This window comes from Colossoma macropomum, unplaced genomic scaffold (assembly GCF_904425465.1).
Source record: "Colossoma macropomum unplaced genomic scaffold, Colossoma_macropomum, whole genome shotgun sequence".
Taxonomy (NCBI): domain Eukaryota; kingdom Metazoa; phylum Chordata; class Actinopteri; order Characiformes; family Serrasalmidae; genus Colossoma; species Colossoma macropomum.
Genome location: NW_023494803.1, coordinates 23606216 through 23619331, shown reverse-complemented (window position 1 = coordinate 23619331; position 13116 = coordinate 23606216). Strand labels below are relative to the sequence as shown.

Genomic DNA, 13116 nt, shown 5'->3' with positions numbered 1-13116 from the left:
GGCCACTTAAAACATTCTGCCTTTGCATATTCTCGCCAAGCATTAGTAAAGTCCATATATGCCAGTGTTACTGTTTGCCTGAATAGAAATGCAAGGTATAAACGTTAATACATTGATATGACTGTGAGTCATCAAAGAACAAGATTTCTAAAGTTGCGCAGTATACACCTGGCTTTAGAGCACACGTGTCAGGCTCCAGTCGTCACAGGCTAAAACACTGCAGACTTCAGCACACTGCCTCATTAAACTCACCTACTTCAGCTCATCAGCTAATAAGCAAGTCCTTAATGAACTGAATTCAGAGAGTTAGATGAGGGTAAACGCTAATCTCCACAGCACTTTGGCCCAGAAGGTCCCCAGTTTGACATGCCTACTTTAGAGGACAATCAACTGCTGCTCAACCAGCCGAATAAAAGACTCCAACAAGACTTAAAATGGCACTACAATAACTACAGTCAATTTGTGTGAACTAAAACAGGGTTCTAAAACATTGGTTGTAATTATTGGCTGTAATTTCATTATCAGACTGATAATAATAATGAAACTTTCCCACATATCAGCCACAGACATATCATGCAGCCCTAGATTGTAGACACCACTAATGGTGTGTGATGTAACCTTAGTGAGTGAGCCATTGCTTGCTTGCTGGATAGTTCTGTGTTTCAGATTGTGTGCTGTAGTGCAGCTCTAACCTGCGTGCTCCTTAAGCAGCCCTGCCGCTCCTGCGCTGAAGCCTGTCTGTTTAGCCTTACTAAACCCACCCTGGATCCTGCCTTCCACTGCAGAGCTGTGTTTGCGTGTGTTTCTGTGCTGCGTGATTAATCCTCCCACATGCTTTTAAAACATTTATGTAATGTTACAGTAAGCTGAATTGTTTGTGGAGGTGTGTTTGCCACAGTGTGGATGTGCTGTAGTGTGAGTGTGGATATGGAAGAGGAGGCAAGATGCATATTTTATACAGTGTGCATACATGTATGTGCAGTGAGTGTTTGTGCGCAAGGGTTGTGTTGTGTGTATGTGAGCAATACTGCATTGGCACCAGGCAACAGGTTGGTAAAAATATGTATTGGTGAAAATGCTAAATATTAAAGGATTACTCCCAGATAGGCCTGGGTGATAGGATGATGCAGTCGGGTCACCTGCGATGATTGACCAGTAACCTGATGACAGTGCTTCAAAGGTGATAATTGCTGTTTTGTGAAGGAAAACTGACTGTTTCTTCTGGGAGTTTCTCCAGAGTTTCTCAGCATTTTCCGAACAATTTAAGTGTCCCGATAGTTCAGATGAGTTGTCAGTATAAGTCAAATAATGAATAATTACCACAGACAATAACTTTAACGTGTTTTCTTGTACTTAGAAAAGAGCACACTTATTATAGAAATCAATGATCACTGCTACTAATTATAAGGAGTATAATTATATTAAAAGGAAATGCATTGAAATTATTGTCTGTGGTAATTGAAAGTACACCGCAGATGTGATTGATTGAGATTGGGCTGAAAAATGCACTGAACTCCTTTAAATAACCTACAGGGCTTTCAGTGTCCATTGACTGGATTTAATGGTTTGAAGTGTATACTCTAAGTGTTAAATTATGGATTAGCCATAAAGGGTATCAGTCAGCCAAGACATATTTGATGTCCAAAGTTTGCTTTTTTAATTTTGCACTGGATCTATGCTCCAGTGTACAGTATAAAACACTGTTATCTACACCAACCGGCCACTTCATTAAGTGCACCTCCTTGCTTCTACACTCATTGTCCATTTTATTAGCGCCACTTGCCATACAGGTGCTCTTTGTAGTTCTACAATTACAGAATGTAGTCAGTCTGTTTCTCTGCATACTTTCTTAGCCTGCATCTTATATTTTTAGATTCTCTTCTGGGCTCGGTTTTCCTGAAATCATCTTCACATATGAAGTGTCGCAGAAAAGATCAGATAAACAGATAAATTTTACACTTTTCATAAGCTAATCTAATTGAGAGTACTCAACAGCTCTGCACAGTTTGAAGCAGGTGTGTGATGATTTAGGCATGCAGTTTACTTTTTAGCTACATTAGTATTATTTATTAGCTCATAGCGCTTAGCTACAGCGCAAAACTAAAGAAGCAAACCTCAGACACCACACATTTCTTGGCTAAACTAATACATTTGGGAAAATTTGATTCCATGATAAACTACTGCATAATTCAGATATTTTTGTGTGTCAAAGTGTGTTGAGTAATAAAGGTCTATGATAGTGTGATTGAGGATGTGACAGTGAGACTTAAGTGTCCTCCTGAGAACAAATGTGTGTGTGTGTGTGGGTGTGTGTGTGGGTGAGATTGTGGTTGTGTGTTCTTCTTTTGGTTTTATGAATTATTTTAAACATTCGCACCGATTTCACATATGAAAGAACTTGTGTGGGTCCAGTTACATCATCACATCTAAGCTCAGTTCACTGGTCCATTCAAATCAGTTGAGGGCAGTTAGGCCCATTGGGCATTTCATACAATGACCAAACATTATCTACATAATTATAACGGTTCAGTTTCTTTTAAAATGCACACCTTTGATAATTGACTAAGTAGTATGGAGAGAGAAGTTAGCAGAGACAAGATGTGCGACTGGTGAGCATAAGACTAAAGATCAGGGCCCAGTTTCCCAAAAGCATCTTGGTGTTAAGATCATCTTAACTTCTTAAGATCACTGGTAGAGAGAGTGTTCAGAGTGATGCTCACTCTACCATTTAAGAATCATCTTTGTGCTAAGATGCTTTTGGGAAACCCAGCTCAGGTTACATGAGATTATCACATTCATATAAAAAAGGATCTTAGGACCATTTGGACAGTGGAAATTAGTGGAGATTTGTCATTTTTGATTAATGCCCACAACGTTGTGCTTTGCTTTCAAATGTGAAACCACAGAATGGGAAATATTTACTGATATAATGTGAAAACATCTGTATGCATTGGCTCACTGTGCTCTTGTACATTTATAGTAAAGCCAAGTAAGATGTACACTCGTGGGTCAGTAGTAATGGTGGATGAAATGATGAACTCCAGTCCTCCAAACTATCGGTTCCCTGAGGCCGGCCTGAGAGTAATGATCACCAACCACTTCGGCCCTAAGACTCGCCTGCGCATGGCCAGCCGACTCATCATCAATGAGGTGAGTGCCGCCGTTGAGCAGAAAATCATTCTGCAACCCTTTAGGACCCTCTGAAAATGTTGATTGGCCATTCCTTCATACAAATTATATGCATTTAATGAGATTGCCAGTTCATAAAGCTTTTCCTCCTCCCACAGCATATGCAGACACATGCATAACTATTTTGTGTACATAGGTACACACATTTAATTGAGAGCGCACAGTAGACTGCTGATACAGGATCAGTACTTTTAGAGTACTTTTGCAAGATTATTGCAGGAGATTGTTTTTGGTAAACTGTTTAAACATGGATAACTTCTTATTCCTTCTGAAAAAAAGGTCAGAACTGAAACAGCGGAAGTATCCGTTTCTTCATCATTTACAGCCCTGCTTCAGTACACGATCAATCGTCTTTAGAACTCCAAGGAACACTGCGAAGATTGATCGCAGGCCCATTTCAATCAAATGGGGAAAAAATGATTATTTAGCTGCATTTTTTAATAGAATGAAATTTGCTTTGTTTTCTGTGAGTGCCGTCGCTGTATTATGGCCAGTCCAATTATTACGCTCTCCACCAAGCTCTGCCTTATAGCAACCGTTGCTATCAGATGTGGCTTCAAGCTGTAATCTGAACGGCAGTGTTTGAATTTGTAGCTCTAGCTGTGGTCAAAAGATGTGTCTATAGAACGTGTAAAGGTGACATCCCAATAGAGGACAGTATTACGTTCTCTACCCATCCACAGCCAAAAACTAATTTTCATAACATAGTTATTGTAGTAGTCTGCAATTTTGATACTTACAGGGCTCTTTAACTAGCTACAAAAGCTAAAATGCCAAAGCAAATGTCTACTTAAATGCATCGAGACATACATATTTTTTCCAGGCCTGCTGTAGTAGTATACCTTAACCAAGGATGGCTATGTTAAGGTATTTAAGTTTGCTGTGCTTTCCATGTTACATTGCAGGACATTTGGAAATTGTATCTACCTGGCCTGCACACTTTTTCCACAGGCCTGCCTAAAAAATTATTTCTGCCTATGCACTGGTGTGACCACTTTAATGTTGCTACGGTGCAACACGTTTAGTCATGAAGAGCAAAAGTACATGCAGAGTTGAAGACTATTCGATGAAACGCAGGTGACAGCCTCACACGTGTGCTCGAATATTGAACACTTTATATTTAATCTTCTAGCGTGGAGCTAGGCTATGGGTGAGTATGAGTCAGTGACTTGGCACCCCCCATTTTTTTAACCTTCTAGCACCCAAGCTACTACCCTTTTTTCTTCCCTGTAGTTAACTGAATATCCATTCATTATACTCACATATTTAGTTAGAATGTACACCCCTTGTTGGGGGAGTCTGAGAGAAAATTGCATTGAAAAAGAAGTACTTTGATACCCAGAACAACACTGTCATGGTGTATTAGTAAAAATACATGTGTGGGGTGTCAGGCAGAAAGTTTAATTGCATTGGGAAAATAATTGATGATACATTGATACGAAATTTAACTTTGACTATCCGAATTAGTCAGAATGTAAAACCTTTGTTACCAACACACTCAGCACTTCGTTGTTGAGGATTTGTCAGGCTTTCCCAGCAAGTGTCCTGAGCATAAGCGTCAAGGGATTGAACTCCTTACTATAATTATCCCCACACTGCCGTTCAAAGAATGGAATGTAAAGTTGATGCAGAGGTGACGCCATAAGTCTGAAAGTAGAGAACAAAAAAAATTTTCCATCCACCAGAGGTTGGGATCAAGACTTATTTCACTTCCTTGATCCACTGATTTGAGCCCTTTCACATTTTTCCTTACTTCTTTCATGGAAAGTTTACTACAAATGAAAGCCCAGCATTTGCCACTTTTGTGTCAGTAAATGGCTTTTTTCAGTATTAGGTTAAATGATTAGGCCTATGCAGCAGCAGGTAATGTAGCTGCATAAATTCTCCTCTGATAATTTTATTGCAAAAGAAAGTGTGCAACTGCATACATATCAATCATTTATTGCAATAAGTATGAGCTACCCAAAAAGCAAATATGCATAAATTATAGATCATCCTCAGTAACAATTCTGTGCTGAACAATGATGCAGAAACATGCGCTACTCTAAAATAAATATGGAAAAACAAGTACTAAGAAATAAAATTCAACAACTAAAATAAGTTTGGAAGAAGTATTGGTGCTGTTGTTTAAATGCTACTAACATAAGAAAAGGAAATAATGTTTTTAACTTAATGTAATTAAAAAACTGTCTGGAAACAAGATATTCAAAATTTCTATTGGCCTACTTGTCATGAAATATTTGCTCAAAGTATGAAAAGTACAAACCAAAATATTTTTTTAATGTGACAAACTGCTAAACAAAAGCAGTCAATATCTCAAAATTAGAAGCAACAGAAAAATACTGATTATAGAAAAATAACTACGTTGTGCTCCTTTGTAGCGTATTTATTCTGTTATGATGTTAAGTTGATGAGTAACTAACTAAAGGAGAACACAAGCAGGCTGTTACATTAAGATTCTTTAGTTTTTCATGCTGACTTTTAATATCTAAGAATGACTATCTACTGTAGTAATGTGATTTAGAAGTAGCTTGTGAATTTTGAAGCGGTTGTTTTTCCTGTGTCTGTTTGTGCGTGCAGCAACAGCGGCTGATGCAGGCGTCCAACGGGGTGGACAGCACGCTGGTGGTTGATGGGAAAGTGGACACCCTGGAGAACGGCAACGTGCCAGAGGACAAGCTGACGGAGGACGAGGAGAATGAGCTGTCATCTCCCTTCATTATTCCTGGTGAGCATGTCTCACAAACACAAGCACACACGTCTTAGTGTTGCCACGTCTCAAAATCCTCAGAATTCACACCTGGATTATCTGCTATCACACCACTGATCATCGATAGTAATTAGCTTTTGGATGTTTTGACGTTGTACTACTTTATGTAATGGACTGCAAAGTTCACAGTTAGCACATGCATTGCTGAGCACCAGTGTGAAAAAATCCCTAAAGAAAAAGATCCCAGTGTGTATTGTTTCAAGATTATCGGCTTAACATTTCATTGACTTTGTTAGGAGGTGCCTGCTGTGTTTTGTGCACTGCAAGGACATTTTACATATGTTTGCTTATGAGCTGAACATTTATCAAAGCTACTGCACTGTTTCCCCATCATTGTATAGTTATGTGCAAAAATCAGAGACCACCCTTCATTTCATTTCCAGTCAAAACAGCTAATAAGTACAAGTCAGTGTAAGAAAAAAAGGAGGAAGCAAGTTCACTCTTAGAAGTTGGTGGTGGTAACGGTTCTAGTGGCCTACCGGGTCTTGCATGGTTGTTGGGAGTCCCATTTTACCTTTTAGTGTTTGTTTTTAACTCCAGTTTTTGGAACTTTAAAAAATAAATAAATGATGGGTGGTCTCTGACTTCTGCAAAATACTATGTAAGTGTTTAAATCTTTATGAACGACAGTACTTTTTAATATAGGTGACTGTTAACAAGGGCTTAAACTCCTAAACACCAAAATAGGAAAATAAAATATCCCAACACATATGTCACCTGATTATTGGAGTTACTGTTGAATCCATGGCAGGGCAGGGCTATCCATTGTTGTCAATGTGTGCAAAGCTTGCTATTGTAACTAGCTGAGATAGCATTAGCATTATACTCTTTTGATACACAAAGGCTATTTGGCTATTGTTCATTCAGCTGCCTAATTTGCCATATAACAAGTAAGTAACTGATTACTTGCTTTTTATCTCGGTACACAAAATGACCTGAAATGCCTGTCACAACTGTGAAACACCGTGAATGCACAGCAAATGAGGGGATTTACTGTCTTATCATACCTGCAGGGGGTGCTGTGAACAGACTGAAGTTCATCATCTCATGGCCTGTCCTGGCATTGCTGTACTTCACTGTGCCAAACTGTGGCAAACCTCGCTGGGAGAGGTTCTTCATGCTTTCCTTCTTCCTCTCCACTCTGTGGATAGCCGTGTTCTCCTACTTCATGGTCTGGATGGTGAGTGCTTGGACCCCTACTGTCACTTTGACTTTTTAACTTCATCTGCCTGACTGCTTGACCAGGGCTGTTTCTGAACATTTGAGGGACCTAAGCAACATCCTACCTGGGGGTCCCTGCCTACCCCAGTCACATTCTTTCTTATGCAAGAATAAAAAATAATAATAATAATTAATTTTGATAAGAATAAATAAAAACGACTCTGAACTCTGGACTTTTTTTACAAACAATATTGAATATATTATAAAAGTAAATTTCCCCTGGTGGCCCAGAGGAGCTGCTTATGCCACTTATAGCAAGAAACAGCTGTGTGCATGAGCTTTTCTGTGAACCTTTTAACACTGTACTGTGTTGATTAATGTCATTGATAGTCTTGATTTCTTTAATTAGCAGCTTGCATTTGTCATTATGCACAGGTGACAATTATTGGATACACACTGGGAATACCTGATGTTATAATGGGCATCACTTTTCTAGCAGCTGGCACCAGTGTTCCCGACTGTATAGCTAGTCTCATTGTAGCTCGACAAGGTAAAAATGCACCTTGTGCATTTTGCTTTCTCCTTCCTCTTTGATGTTTTCTACATTCTGAGCCCATTTCCACTGTGTGAATGTTTGTGTCTACACAGGCCTGGGGGACATGGCTGTCTCCAACACGATTGGCAGTAATGTCTTTGATATCCTGGTTGGGCTCGGCATTCCCTGGGGCATCCAAACGATGGCTGTCAACTATGGCTCTGTGGTATCTGTCGTTCTCTGTCTCTGTCAACCATACACACACCCACGCACATTCTCTGAGGAGAGCTGGGTGAAGGCACTGTGCTTCTGACAGCACAGATGCAAAAGAAAGTGATGGTAAAACTGTTTCTTTCCTCTTGTCTCAGGTGAAAATCAACAGTAGAGGACTGGTGTATTCCGTAGTGCTACTCCTGGGCTCAGTGGCTTTAACAGTAAGTTACAGTAATCTGAGTAACATGAACTACAAACAAGGGTTAAACTGAAATGTGGAAGGTAGTGGAAGTTCAATTTTAAGTTTAATCCATTACTGTAGCTAGCTAGGCAACAATACTTGACCTAGTTAGCCAATCGCCAAACTACAAGTTAGTCTACACCATGCATATACCAAGGCCCAGTCCCCTTTCTTATTTTTACCCCTACTCTTTGTTTTCAGGGGGACACCTTGCCCCTTGGAACTGAGTTACTTCCCCTACAAAATAGGACAACCCTCAAATAAAAAAAAAAACATTGCATAATTAACAGGCTACTAGCAGTGCTCTGTAAGCGACCCTGCCAGTCTGCAGTGACAGCAGAGGAGCAGGAAAGTTCAGCAACCTCATGGCTGGTCTTAGTTAAATTTAGGGCATCATATGCCTTCCAAGAGGGGGTTGCAACAATGCCCACCCCTAATTCTTCAGTGATTTGAAGCTGAAGTCAGCTATTCGTTAGCTTCTTGTTCAAATTTTCCTGTTCCATCTTAAATGGTGCAGCTGTTGTGACGCCTAAGGCGCCAGAATGTGACTGCTGCACCTTTAAGGTGGATCGGGAAATTTAGCTAGATAGCTACCAAGACATCAGCATACTACTAGCGATTTTCTATGCTTTTTATTAAGAAAAGGACCATAATACATTGTAACTACATTAAACTAAAATAATACAATGGTTATCGTAATTCTTTAACCGAGAAAATGCTTGCATTTGTGGGTTTCTTTGGTTGCTTGCACAGCCATCTTAGGGCAAGGGATGAAATGGGATTGGGCCCAAGTCAACTAGCTGATCGGATAAATACATCTAAGTTTGGCCTGAATCATTTTGTCTGAACTACAATAAATTTCATCAGCAAAAGTCTTTAGGTAGAACAATGATATTTAATCTCTGACCACAAATATCAGAATGTGACACTATCTTAACCTATGTTTACGTCCTTTGCTGTGGCACAGGTCCTGGGGATCCATGTCAACAAGTGGAAGCTGGACTTCAAGCTAGGCGTGTACGTGCTCATGCTGTACGGCGTCTTCCTCTGCTTCTCCATCCTGATCGAGTACAATGTCTTCACTTTCGTCAACCTGCCCATGTGTCAGGAGGGCCTGTAGGCCCAAAATCTTCCAACTCGCAACCAAACTGAATTCCAAACCAGACCTACCTACAGAAGACCTGAAAACCCTTCAGATGCACACCACCATTTTATTCCACTGAGTTTTATTACAGAAGACCACTGTCTCCCACAGCATTTTCCCTCTTCTGTGGAAGAGATGATGGGAATTACATTTCCCAGAAGTCCTTGGCCTGTCCGTGCCCATGGAGGAGGTTGTTCACCATACTCTCTCCAGCACTCCCAGGGCATTAGAGAGACCTCTTTCTTTGGCAGCTCTCCATTTGACTGGGCAGCCCTCCACAACTGAATCCAGGACAATCATGATCACACAATCTCACTCACAGCAGCATGGCATGTCTTCTTTTCCCCTACGAACATGAGGGGATTTTGAACCGTGACCGCACAAATACCTTCACACATATATGAAGAAGAGGAATGCTGCCCACTGAAACAATATGAATGCATACTTACATTCTCTCATGTTTTGTCTTCCCTTGAGAATGAATAGAAAAATGAAAATGAACATGTTGCACTTTAGATAATAGGGCGAAACCTAGAGGTTGCACAGTGATTGCAGTGAGGAAAGACATTATCTCTTTTCCTGGTCTGGTGCAATAAGGAGCAATAAAGACAGAAGCAGCGTTTGATGACAATGAAAAGGATTCATTGTCTTCATGAGAGCTAGTCTTTGCTCTGATGAGTGAATTCAGGCACTCTGAAGACCTTTGTGAAAGTAACAGTGCATTACAGTACAGCCTACGGCAAAGATATCCTATTTGCAGTGCCACAGTAGATCCTGTAGTGGAGGAAGATCCTTTGTGGATCCTTTGTGCTCATGACTTACGACTGGACCCAAGGGTCACTGAGCTTTGGACCAGTCCAGATGACTAAAATGGGGTCAAAGCGAAGCTCTCAAGTCTGCCATCTTGTTTCAATCCAATTCTATTAAAATGAAATTCTCCATAATCAATCATTTAATCTTACTATGATTATACAAAGCGTTCTGAGTGGACAGACTTCAGGAGAGCTCTTCACTGCCCCTTTCTGGTGTGGATTATGCGGCTACAACTGTGGCTGACTTTATAAAAATCGACTCACATGACTGCAAACAGGGATCCTGATTTTTGCAAAAGTTAACACACTTGTTGTTTATATGTAAATACGATGTCAGAGATCCTCACGTTTCGACCAGTGCTTCCTGGGGGATGGGAGTGGACATACATTTTTTTTTTTTGCTTATTTTGGCGATCCACTCCAGCTCCCTCGTCTGGGTCTGTATTTTTTTGTCTGTGATGCATGATTTTGACACAAGAAAAGCCATTTTAACTAGCAGGGCAGAAGATCACTGTCAACCTCCTGATATAAATGGCAGCTACCACTTCACCCTCCGCCAAAAAAACAACCCCCACAGTGCTCAGGAGTTCCTAACCCGAGCAGAGGGCCGAGCTGTTTGTGTCTGTGTGAAACGTCAAAGTTGTGGAAATGTCAGGTGTTGTCGTTCAGAGCTAATGCTAAGTGGTGCCGTCACTGTTGTCTATGTGGAAAGACAAGGTCTTTCTTGTCGTATTTTGATGTGCGCAGTATATAACGACATATGCAATCTCGATTGGAGAAGACTGAGCAGGGCTGGCTGTGTTTAAATAGAGGGGGCTCTGGATTGTGAACGCTGCTGAAATTGCCCGTTGAATAATGTTCCAAGCGCATGCAAATAGTCAGCCATCTGTTCCCTCACCTACATTATTAGTGCTATGAGGAATGGCGACTTCAGTTTCATGGCTGTGTGCTGTGTAGAACAGTGGTGGTGTCACGTGATGCATTATTTTTTGTCTCTGTTCTGTGGTAGTTGGTGTGTGGGCTACTATCTCTGAATGAAACAGGTTTTACAAGTCTGAAGGCCAAATGAATGTCACTGGAGGCTTGGACTCATGTCTCTTTGCTGTTACCACGTTGCGTGGATCAAAGAAGATAGGAAAACAGATATTGATTATTCATTTCATTTTTAGAATGCAGTTCATTCATGCGTACAAACCAGTATTCCTGACACTTCCTTTCCGATTATGCAGTGATTTAATTTTTTTGTTAGTGAGCCAAGACTGTTCATGTGATAGTAACAATGAGCAGGCTCCTATTCAGATCTAACAATACAGATGAATCATACCAAATCACTGTAGATAGGCTATTTGTGTTATCCTGCTCTACTAGGGTCAATCAGTCCTGTGCCATGCCTGTTACTGTAACAGCTATTATTCTTATATTTCAATTGAGAGATGAGTATTTTTGACTCAAAGTGTTTTATAAACCATACCGCCTCCTGAGGGACCGAGTTATTGTTCTATTCCTTTCGGGGAAAAGGGCCACTATAGGGGGCGGCATCTTTGTTGCCAGTGTTATAGCACTCTGACATGAACAGAAGTCTTGTATGCACAGAAAAAAACCCACTATATACCTCTTCAGAAGAGACACTTTAAGTTAAAAGAAGATGCTTTAAACTTGACTGCACTCTATGTCCATGCATGAAAACGCACATATACAGAACTCCCCACATGCACAATACACACACATATGCACACACACACACACACACACACACACACACACACACAGTGAGGGGATACAAGTATTCAGACACTTGTTTTTGACCTTTAATAAACTTCCAGTGCACATGTCCACTTCAGACTTCACCAATATGTTCCTAAGTTTTTTCTTAAATTTGTTCTAGACAAAGGGTCTTAAAAAATGTCTACATCAGATTACGTATCCTAAATACGAAATCATTTATGAATGTCAGAATCTTCGTGAAAACTACTACTAAGTGGGTTTAAGAAGAACGGTTGGTGAATGAGGCCCAATGTCTGTTGACTTTGTACTTGAAAAATAAAATTTATGAAAGATTTAACTGGAAAATGTATTCAGACACCACAAATGAATAACATTAGTACTTAATTGCAAAGCCCTTTTTGGCAGTTACAGCTTTGAGACGTCTACGGTACAAAATAATTACCTTTTTTGCAGCATAGTGGTTTAGTTGTATAATGCCCCTGTACCATTTGCAGAGAAGCAACCCAATATCTTGATGCTCCCACCTCCATACTTCACTGTGAGCGCTGGGATCTTAGGATCATCTGTGCAATTATCTGTGAAATGTGAGAGGTGCTGTGAGAAGATCAAACCAGTCGTACTGACAGGGATGTTTAAGGTCTTTGCTGTGGCTTCATGATGTTTTCCATACAAATGTTGGTAAATAATGTTGAACTTTAGGAAGCCCCTTCATCCTCACCATGATTGCAACTTCTTATGTGAAATCTTCCCAACCAATGGCAACATCTTTTATAATAACACAAGATCCCTTTTGAACTTATTTTTTATTTATATATGTAAAGTAACCCTCACATACATATTTTTAAAAATAGTGTCTGAATGCAGGTTCCCTATTAAACATAACTTTGTTATGCTTATGAATGCAGACATTTTTCATGTTTATGAATACAAAAAACACAAGTATTTGAAGTAGTGTCTGAATACTTGTATCCACACGTGCTCACTTTGTTTCATGGTGAAGTACACACACACAGAGATACACACCCACACACACAAATCTGCTTTCAGAGTGACTGTGACCTGCTGCACTGTGAGAGGGACGGTATGTGGGATCCTTCTTCCAAGCCGCTGTTAAAGGATAGAGATATAAAGAACTTCAACTTATGACATTGGTGTTTAACTTGAATGTATTGTCTTGCTATCAATGGATGTATCCAACCAATGCATTTTACTGTAAAGCAATAATCTAACAAAAATATGTACATTGATATTTGAAACATAAGGAAATTGTATGGAGAACACAAATTAAATTCTACAGTTTATAAGCGTTTTATGGTGTGCAGTGTG

At 40.0% G+C, this 13116-nt stretch overlaps 1 protein-coding gene across 2 annotated transcripts in view; it reads left to right on the top strand.

Moving 5' to 3' along the window:
• slc24a4a (solute carrier family 24 member 4a) overlaps positions 1–13099 on the top strand; it is a 50050-nt gene extending 36951 nt beyond the window's left edge. For both annotated transcript variants that reach the window (XM_036592858.1, XM_036592857.1), the window contains exons 11-17: positions 2981–3150; positions 5770–5917; positions 6973–7139; positions 7556–7670; positions 7769–7881; positions 8024–8089; positions 9077–13099. In XM_036592858.1, the coding sequence (XP_036448751.1) occupies positions 2981–3150; positions 5770–5917; positions 6973–7139; positions 7556–7670; positions 7769–7881; positions 8024–8089; positions 9077–9229 (932 nt within the window). In that variant the 3' untranslated portion in view covers positions 9230–13099. The remainder of the gene's footprint in view (positions 1–2980; positions 3151–5769; positions 5918–6972; positions 7140–7555; positions 7671–7768; positions 7882–8023; positions 8090–9076) is intronic.
• Positions 13100–13116: the final 17 nt, after the last annotated feature.